The sequence below is a fragment of the Aristolochia californica genome, unplaced genomic scaffold (assembly GCF_029961685.1).
Source record: "Aristolochia californica isolate CCGP_79_NKW_82.1479 unplaced genomic scaffold, dmAriCali1.0.hap1 SCAF_10, whole genome shotgun sequence".
Taxonomy (NCBI): Eukaryota; Viridiplantae; Streptophyta; class Magnoliopsida; order Piperales; family Aristolochiaceae; genus Aristolochia; species Aristolochia californica.
This window is the reverse complement of record NW_027181771.1, coordinates 25819112-25829516: the sequence shown is the minus strand read 5'-3', so window position 1 is coordinate 25829516 and position 10405 is coordinate 25819112. Positions and strand designations below refer to the sequence as shown.

The window sequence follows — 10405 nt, the reverse complement described above, 5'->3', positions numbered from 1 at the left end:
TCAATAGCAATTTTTGATTATCAGGAAATCTTATCCCACGAAAAAAAAATTTCAATAATCTGAGTATGGACTGGTCTCGGTAAACAAAATTTCCAAACCGATAAAATTGTTTTGATAGCTCCTTCTAAATAGAGGGGCATGCATATTCATAAGATAATAAGATGAAAGCATTCACATATTCATCCTTGAATCATCATATAAAAATGAGAACCAGTAGCATAAAAAAAATATTTTTGAACACTTTTCTATCGGCTAGTGTTCTTCCTTCATACAAGAGCTTTCTTTGAGTGGTGTTGATCATCATTTCTCTAGAGCATTCCTTTGTCGAAGGATCCTAAATATGTTGTTCTGATACTATGTTGAATTTAGAATCCATTTTCCATGATCACGAACAAGAGAAAGAAGAAAGAAAACCAAGAAAAGGGGAGGAAAGCTCTCGGTAGAGAAGAGAAAAAAATAAAATGAGAAGAGTGGATTGACCAAGTAAGGAGAGGAAGAGAGAGAACCAACTCGGGATTGAATGTGTGACTTGATTAATTTTGACTTATAAGACCTCTTTTTATAGTAGAGGACGAGGTAGAGTCCTTATACAACTTATCATTCAATCCTAATTACATTCCAACTCTAACTCTTCAATATAAGTAAGTCTATTTAAACTAAACAACTAGAACACCAACTTGAGTAGAACTGGGAGTCCCTTATTATTCACGTGAGGGGAATGGATAAGCCAACTCATAGCCTTATCCTTGTGGGCCCTCATGATCTCCCAGCACAACTTGATAAGAGTGCCAGCTCGTGAGATCTTTGTGGGTCCCACTTGATCTTCAAGTCTTCTAAATCAATTCAGCTTGTATTTCTTGCTTCCTTAACTCGTGCTTGCTTTGGGAGAGGACTTTTCTTAGTGTCCCACGTCCTCTTGGACTCTTCTTGATGACCTACGTCCTTATGGTGGGTCCCACCAGCTCGAGCACCATGGTGGGTCCCACATTGTAACAGGTCATATGGGCTTGGGCCCATCTTCCAACACACTTAGATATGTGGGTCTTCTTTGGTCGTGTGGGCTTGAGCCTACCTTCCAACAGTTATGAGTGCGACAAATCATGGAAAAAAATAAACAAATTCTCAAATCTAAAAGGTAGAACCCCATCCATAAGCAAAGATCCAAAGAACAAGAAGAAGACAATGTTGATTTTGGTTTGGGATACAATGGAAGATTAGTCTAGCCACTCCGAAGAAGAAGAGAGTGACATGAGTCTCATGGCAATTGAAGAATATGACTCCACTACTTCGAAAGAGGTAAGTAACTATGATTATGAAAATAAATTATAAGTTTTTCTAGAACAATTTACTCTTAATCTAAAAAAGTACTAAAAAATGCAATCCTCAAAGACATGAGTTTGCCAAGCTCAAGAGAGAGATTGTTGCCTTGAAGGAAGTAAATGAGAGTCATGTGACAAATGCTTCAAGGCAAAGTGGTGTGATAGATAAACTCTCTTGTGATTGACTGGTTTTCAAGAAGATTTGTATTGAATTAGAACAACAATTCAAAACCTTATCATAGAAGAACACGCCTTGGAGGAAAGTTGGGAAGAACGAAAAGAGACAAAACCAAAAGTTCACTCCCATACCTCACATTCGATTCTACTACTGCTATGAGTTGGGTCATTATGCTCACATTTGTGAAATCAAGAATGTAAATGGCATCAAACAAAAATGGGTACCCAAAACAACTGATAGGATTGTGGTAACACAAATCCTTGGGTGAACAAGTTTGGATGCCCAAATCATTTAGTGGATCAAACCTTCTCCCAAAGGGACCCAATCTAAATATGATCTCTAAGGGATGATCTTTTTCTTGTTGTAGGTACATTTCCAAGCTGAGGCACCAAAGAATGTATGGATTTTAGATAGCAGATGTTTGAGACACATGAGAGGTGATAAGAAGAAGTTTGTAGAAGTCACACAGAAAGACAGTGGTCATGTTACATTTTGAGACAATAGTAAAGGTACCATCAAAGGAATTGGAAAGATAGATACCTCCAACTCTTTCATATTTGAAGTCTACTATGTTGAAGGGTTGATGCATAATTTAGTTAGCATTATGTTATGGTCCCGGATCTGACACGGCGATTCGTAGGGAGGAAGAAGAGAAGGACGAAAATCAAGCTGAAGGGAAGCTTGAAAACCCTAGGTTCTTTGAGGAGAACGCACACCCCTGAGCTTGTTGAGGAGAACTCAAAACCCTTGTTTACGGTAAGTCAATACTTGCATTTTCTCATTACTCTTACCCCTTAAATAGGGTTCACCCTTACAAGGTTCAAAATAAAATATTACAAAAATGCCTATGTGGCCAATTAATTTTTTAACTAAAATAAAATAAAGTGAATTAAAGAAAAATAATTAATTAGACTCTAAATAACTTAATAATGTTATTGTGTGCATAACATTACACCCCCCCTGGGAGAAAGAGTTTATCCTCAAGCTCGAAGGTAGGGTCTACATGCCCTTGCCGACGTCTCCACTCTTCCCAAGTAGCATCCGTGGGATCTGTGCCAGCCCTCTAGATGACAAAACTGAAGCATTCCATGGGAGTAGTAAATTTTATTTTTAAAAAAAAAGAAACTACTAGCATCACTTATTGTAGCACACCCCAATACGGTTAAGTACCATGACATCGAATGCAGGAACTACTTCCTCATACAACGCCTTCACTGCAATAGAAATTGCAATAGGTGGACCTATGCCCATTATAGAAGGGTCCACACCAACAGCAGTAAAATTCTTGGTTCGAGTTACTAGCAGTGGCCGTGCCATCCTTCTTGAAAACAGTCTGCAGCTAAGCCCGGTCAGACCCAATTGCATTATGTCAGCAACCATCTTCCACAGAAAGCACAACATTTTTCTCCTCCTGATTTTTAGTGTCAATGATCTTTGTAGCCACTGATGCAGTTGTTGTAGCAGCTTGCTTATGGGACAGAACAGGAGTGGGGTCTTGCTTCTGCCTGGTGACACCAATTCGATGAGGAACATATTCAGAAGTAATACACAGAGGAAGAAAATCTGGAGCTTGTTGGAAATTCTTTATCTTAGGGTGTATGAAGCCTTCCCATGCCATAGGATGTTCAGGCATCAAATATAATCCAGCTCCAAGTCCTATGTCATTGAAACCAGCTTGTATAGCTACAGCAACAGCGGTAACAATCTGAAGGCTAGAAGAACCTTGCTGTTTCACAGTTCTGAATAGCACCGTTTCTATAAAACCAGCATAGAATGATTGCATCCTGAAAATCCGCATGCCAACATGGGCTGGAAAACCAGCAACGTCATCTGTTTCATGCTACACTACCACTGTTTTCAGCACTGGTTTTTGCACTGTCACAACAGCTCTGTTTTCTATGCTGTTTGGCAGCACTGTTTTCAGCAGTGCCACTGTTGTCAACACTAGTTGTTGCAGTGCCACAGCAGCAGCACAAAAAAATTTGTTGAAGAACCCATGAGCGTATGCACAAGCTGTCCTCAGCACCGTCCTTCAGATGGTTGTGAACACGTTCGGTCAGTCTGTGCTCTACCACTGAGCTATGGACCCATGTATGAATTAAAACTGCAATTGCAGCAAGTCGCTCTCTAGGAGCTATTCTCAGCATATTTTTGTTTTCTAAGTCTTTTGCACCACTGGAATTTGATGGTCATGGATCAAACGAAAAATTAATATGCCCATGCAAAACTGCAGCACTTATACTCTATCTAGACTCCACCCAGGGTTTAATTTTTTTCCCTTCAACAGTCATAAAAATCATTCCCTGCAATATATTCTCCACCATTTCCAGAAAAACCAAACTGCTAAGCATAGAAATCCTATTCTCCACATTTCTTCCAGTGTATTGTGCTTCTTTACTCTCCTGATTCCCCATATGCTGTGTTTTTTTCATCTTTGCAGGGCCACAACTAGCTTGAGGCCTCCTCCTAGGGAAAACCATAGAGCCCACTTCATCAAGAACATTGATTGCCTTGAGAATAATTCCACGATCTGCTAAACCATCGAGAAAATGGGTTAGTGACTTTATTTCAATCTCATTCCCTGATTTATCTATAAACTCTGCTATTGATGGACTTTGGAGCATATCTTTCATAATGGTTCTGGCTTCTTCCATTCTACCCTTAGTAAACAGTCCCCTCACCAAAGTAAGAAAACCCAAAAAGTCAGGTAAAATTGCCCGGCTTCAGCATTCACCAAAAAATAAAAGTGTAGTTTCCATGTCACCTTTGACAGAATAACCACCAAGCACAAAACTAATTGTGGAGGCATCAGGTATTTGGCCACTTTCTTCCATGTGAATAACAAGATCAAGTGCTTGCTCAATTAATCCGTAATTGTAGTTACCATTGATTAATGAGTTGTAGACACATGTATTTGGAATCAAACCCTTGAGAACCATTCTTTTATATAATTCATTTGCATCTTGTAGGTCTATCAAAGTTGAATATGTAGCAACAGAGGGAAGAACATTAATTTTCTCTAATGAATCAAATAGCCTAAATGCTTACACCGGACATCCCTCATGGCACAAACCACTAATCACTGAATTATAAGTAACTATATTGGGATGGACACCCTTGGCTCTCATCCTCTCACAGAGATCTAAAGCCTCTTTCAGACATCCTTCTTTATAAAGCCCATCAACCACAACAGAGTAGACAACAACATCCAAAACCATTCCCATTTCTTCAGCGTCCAAGACAAACTCATGAGCAAGTTGAGCTCTCCCTTGCCTGGTAAGTGCATACAAGATTGTTGTTAGGGCGCTTAAACTTCCCTCACCTCACCCCTATAATTTAGAAGCTGGAGAGCTCCATTTATGTTTTGTTTGCACATGTAATGAACTAGAAGCTTGTTTATTATAGGATCAAGAATACCATATTCTTTTAAATATGAAGTTAACATCAGTTGAACTTGCTCAAGATTTCCAAGGTGGATAAAACGTTTGAGGATTAAATAGTAGGAACTAGTTGTCACAAGTATGCCTCTTATCCTCATTACAAAGTAAACATTAGAAGCTACATAATGACAACCTTTCTTGCATAAAAAACTAATAGCATCATTATACAACAAACCAAGTTTCTTAGAATCTAATTGTTCAATCCAGAAAGCAACTCGAAGATACCCTCTTCACCACCTTCATTAAACTTGACATCCATCAATTTCATATAAATAAAATCATGCAATGGCAACCCATTTTTTCTGAGTTCAAAAAATAGGGCAACTGCCATTTCCACCTTGCCTTCTCTGCAGAGCACTCCAATGATGAAGTTATAGCCAGTAGCACCAGAAGATCCCAGCGAAGTCTTTTTGTACTCATCAAATATCTCAAGTGCCTCACTAATCCCTCCTAGTTTAAGACACCCATCAATTATTGTACAATAAGTAACAGAACTAGCAACTAGGCACAACTAAGGCAGTCGCTTAAAGAGTTTAAAAGCATCCTCAAATGCCCCTGGTTGAAGAATTGACAAGAACTATGGCCGACCAACATACATATCACCCAAAAAATGAAGCACAACGTTTTCAATTTGACAAAGAACAGACACACAGGTACTGTTCGCATCAACAAAAAAACAAATTACCCCAAGAAATTTTTTGAGCATTCCCGGAATCTCCAAAAAAATCCCATATCTCCATTCAGATGCAAAAACCGGAATTCCTTCAAATTGGTTTTGTTTCTCTACTTCACGGAATAGAAAACTCCCAGCCCCAAAATTCGAGCAGTGTTGCTATTGCTCAGACCATTTGAGCCCCATCAACCCCATGGAAGATGCGTTTTGACATAAAAATCGGTAGCGTTTCAAAAACTTACCCCAAAATGTGTTGAGGTTGGTTTCCCGCTGGGTTGCCGAGACCGAGAGTGAGAGGGAGAAGTGTCGTTATGAAGCTAAAGTCCAACGGTTTTTTTTTTATGGAGCCTCACCCTTTTCCGATGGCGAACAACAGGACATCATGGCCAAAATTTAGAATAGGTCTAGTCCGAAGAACCTTAGGGTTGAATTATGAACAAGCCTCTTGGTTCCTCTACAACAGACGCCGACTTTGGATTTGAGGTCCCACCCAAATCGTCTAGTTCCAACGAGGTTTTGGAAGATTTTGGATTTGAGGTTTTAGACTCCGATTTTGGATTTGCAGGGTCCCTGCTGCTGGAGTTCTACTCCGAATTTCCCTACACGAAAATTGTGAATTTTTTTGGCCCGAGGCCTTTTTTCCCGTCCGAGACAACGTCTACTACTTTGCGTTTTGTGAATTTTTCTTGCTTGAAGATTTTAGGTCGTATGAACTTCTTTTTTGCGGCAACGAGATGCCTCTCAATTGCAGACCATTCCTCTAACATTTTAATGGAAGATTGACGCATCTCACATATTAGGGTGCGCACATCTTGATACATCTTACCTGCTGTTGTGTGTAAATCCTAGAGTATGGCGAGTATTTCTTCTAGGGTTGAAGAATCCATCATTGTGTTCTCGCTCTAATACCAGTTGTTATGGTCCTAGATCTAACACGACGATTCGTAGGGAGGAAGAAGAGAAAGACAAAAATCAAGCCAAAGAAAAGTTTGAAAACCCTAGGTTATTTGAGGAGAACGCACACCCCTGAGCTCGTTGAGGATAACTCAAAACCCTTGTTTACACTAAATCAATACTTGTTTTTTCTCATTATTCTTATCCCTTAGATAGGGTTCACCCATACAAGGTTAAAATTAAAATATTACAAAAATACCCATGTGTCCTATTAATTCTTTAACTGAAATTAAATAAATTAAACTAAAAAACAATTAATTAGACTCTAAATAGCTTAATAATGTTATTGCATGCATAACACATTAGTCAATTTTGTGATAAAGAAAATAAAGTATTACTTAAAAAGATAAATGCTTAGTAAAAAATGAGAATGATGAACTAGTTCTAGATTAACATAGAAATAAAAATCTCTTTGTTATGAACATAATTGACTTACCTATAACAAGTGCTATTTATTTAGGAGCAAACATTGATGAGTCTTGGTTATGGCACCAAAGGGTAGGACATATAGGAATAAATTCCATAAACAAATTAGTAAAGAAAAGCCTAGTGAGAGGACTACCAAATCATAAATTTTTAAGGGAGAAAGCTTGTGATGCCTACTAGCTTGGAAAACAAAACAAAAATTCATTCAAAGCCAAAAATTTAGTCTCCACCTCTCGACAACTTCAACTAATTCACATGGGTTTATTTGGACCTACTCACACCCTAAGCTTAAATACAAAGTGTTGCACCCTAGTGGTGGTAGATGTTAGGAATTAGACGCCCTAATTCCAAACTAACGAGAACAACAATAATAATCGCGGAAGAAGGAAAAGAAACACGGAAAAAACACAATAAGATTTATACAGGTTCACCTCAAGGTGAGACTACGTCCTGTATTCCGTCGTTGCAGTAATCCACTATGAAGATGACATAGTTTAGAAGAGAGATTGCACACACTTATAGGTGTTGTTTTTCTCTAACCTCTCTCGGCCGCAACTAATGCTCCTCAGATTGTGATAAAACCCTAATAGTGGCACCCTAAATATAAAGAGAAAAGTAAGGAAACTGCGATACAAGAGTGAAATTCCCAAACTGTCCTAAATGAAACAACAGTTAATATATCACGCACCGACTCAGTGTAGGGCATTGATTAGGGTCCAAAACTTAACAATCTCCCAATTGGAGACTAAACCATCATCAATATCTCCACTACAGTGGCAACAACTTCTTAATCCTCAGAGAGAAGTCTAATTGAAGTTACCCACAACTTTAGTTTCTCAATCATAACAGTCTTTATCAACATATCGGCTGGATTTTGACTTGATTCTTCTCAAGTGCTAAGGTTCAATCCTCCTGAGCCGATCTGATGAAGTGATAACGCGCACCTATATGTGCTTTATTCTGCCATTATAAACATGATTCTTTTCTAAATGAATAACACTCTGACTATAGCAATACAACACATTCTTCCCATGCTTGAGACCTAATTCTTCCTAGAAAGACTGCAACCATACCATCTCTTTGCTGGCTTTAGTCATGGTGACATATTTAGCCTCAGTAGTGAAAGAACAATTATCTTCTGCAACTAGAGACCCCAGCTAAAACCCAATGTGTACACATATCTAGTGGTACTGTTCTTGCCATCAATTTCTCCAGCCATGTCAGCATCCACACAACCCTATAATTCCAAGTCTGACTTTCTGAAACATAAGGTTGTGTCTGCAATGCCTCTCAAAAACCTAAGAATCCACCTCACTGCTTCCCAATGTTGTTTACTAGAATTACTCATATATCTACTCATAACTCCCACTGCATGAGTTATGTCTAGTCTAGTGCACAACATGGCATACATGAGACTGCCAATAGTAGAAGCATAAGGCACATTGGCCATGTAGGCTCGCTACTGCTCTATAGAAGGTGATTGCTCCTTAGATAGCCTAAAGTGACTAGCCAAAGGAGTACTCACTAGTTTTGCATCATTCATGTTGAATCTGCTCAGCACCTTCTTCACATATTCTTCTTGTGATAGTTTCCAGACATCAGTATCTCTAGTACCCCTCATCCCAAGAACTCGTTTTACAACACCCAAATTCCTCATTGCAAACTTTTAGGTCAACTCCCTTTTCAACTTATCTATTTCCTTTTTTCAATCACCTACTATCAACATGTCATCAACATATAGCAGTAGAATAATGAAGGAGTCATTAAAATTCTTCACATAATAACAATGATCCGCTTGGCACCTCAAGAAACCAGTACTACACATAAAGGTGTGAAACTTCATATATCATTGTCTTTGAGCTTGTTTATTTAAGACCATACAAGCTCTTTTGAACTTTGCAAACCATTTTCTCCTTCCCTTGTGTTTGAAACTCTGTGGCTGCATCATGTAAATTTTTTCCTCCAAATCACCATGAAGAAAGGTTGTCTTTACATCCAATAGTTCTAAGTGCAAGTCTTCATTTGCCACTAGTCCAAGCATTGTTCTAATAGTAGTTGATTTCACTACTAGAGAGAAAATCTCAGTGTAGTCTAAGTCTTTTTTTTAAAAGCCCTTTACCACCAGTCTTGCCTTGTACCAATTGTTGTCATCATGTTCATCTTTTATTCGGGACACGCATTTGTTCTACAAGGCCTTCTTCCCTTTTGGTAACTCGGTCAACTGCCAAGTCTGATGGGATAATAGTGAATCCTTCTCATCCTTCATGGACAACTCCCACTTGGTTGATTCATCAACTTGCACGACTTTCTCATAACGCTCTGGTTCACCTTGATCAGTCAACAAATTTTAATTCAATGTAGGAGAGTACCTCTGTGGTGGTCATCTAGTTCTAGCAGATCTCCTACGTTCAGTCACAGGAATGTTATGATTTACTTCTGGGGGTATATTTTCCTGGTCTTCCTGAGCAATATTCTCCATCTCAATAATTGGAAGATCTCTACACTGAATCACTTCAGACTTCTTGGTTTCATCACTTGTGCTCTCAGACTCAGTTCTTAACCTGTTTTTATACATGACACCTTCATTGAAGATCATGTCCTTGCTCCTGATAATCGTACGACTTTGGTCATCCCAGAAGCGATAACCAAACTTTGTACCACCATAGCCATTAAAGAAACATATCTTAGATTTAGTATGAAGTTTATTTCTAATAGCAGAATCAATATGCTCTTTCAAGGTCATGTTCATCTTCTCAACAATACCATTCTGTTGAAGTTTTTTTAGGAATAGTCTTCTTCATCTTGATTCCATTATTAGCACAGTATTGCTTGAAATCATCATCTAAGTATTCTCCCCCATTATCTGATTGCAAACATTTCACCTCAAAATGTCTCATTCTCAACCATTGCTCTCCATCTCTTAAAGGTATCAAAGACATTAGATTTCATTTTCAGGAAATAATTTCATACCTTTCTGCTTGCATCATCAATAAATGTGACATTGAAGTTAGAACCACCAAGGGAAGTAAAAGTTGAAGGCCCCCACACATTAGTGTGAACCAACTCCAATTTTGTTGTCTTTTGCTTTTTTCCGGCCTTAGAAAAACTAACATTTTTCTGCTTTCTGAAAATATAGCCTTCACACAAATTGTTATTTACAGTTTTCAACCCTGGTAGCTTCCCTTTGGACTGAAGCACTTTCATTCCCTTCTCATTTATGTGACTGAGCCTATAATGGACAAATCAGAATCAATAACAACATCAACAACTATAATCGTGTCTCTGCTACTGGAAGTGATGTAAAGAGTCCCTATTTTAACTCCTTGTGCAACAACCATGGATCCCCTAGTGATTTTCTAGGCAACACCATTTAAAGTCACATTACGAGCTTCATCATCAATCTGTCCTACTAAGA

The 10405-nt window shown here is 38.5% G+C and overlaps 2 protein-coding genes across 2 annotated transcripts; both read right to left on the bottom strand.

Moving 5' to 3' along the window:
- Positions 1-2866: 2866 nt before the first annotated feature.
- Positions 2867-3295, bottom strand: LOC137942999 (3-ketoacyl-CoA thiolase 2, peroxisomal-like). The gene has a single exon (XM_068788708.1). It carries the CDS (start codon positions 3293-3295, stop codon positions 2867-2869), a length of 429 nt encoding a protein of 142 aa, XP_068644809.1.
- A 925-nt stretch (positions 3296-4220) lies between these two features.
- On the bottom strand, positions 4221-4721 carry LOC137942998 (pentatricopeptide repeat-containing protein At5g57250, mitochondrial-like). Its single transcript, XM_068788707.1, has 2 exons — positions 4571-4721; positions 4221-4468 (listed from the first exon to the last, which is right to left on the bottom strand). The coding sequence occupies exons 1-2, from the start codon at positions 4719-4721 to the stop codon at positions 4221-4223; spliced, it is 399 nt and encodes a 132-aa protein (XP_068644808.1).
- Positions 4722-10405: the final 5684 nt, after the last annotated feature.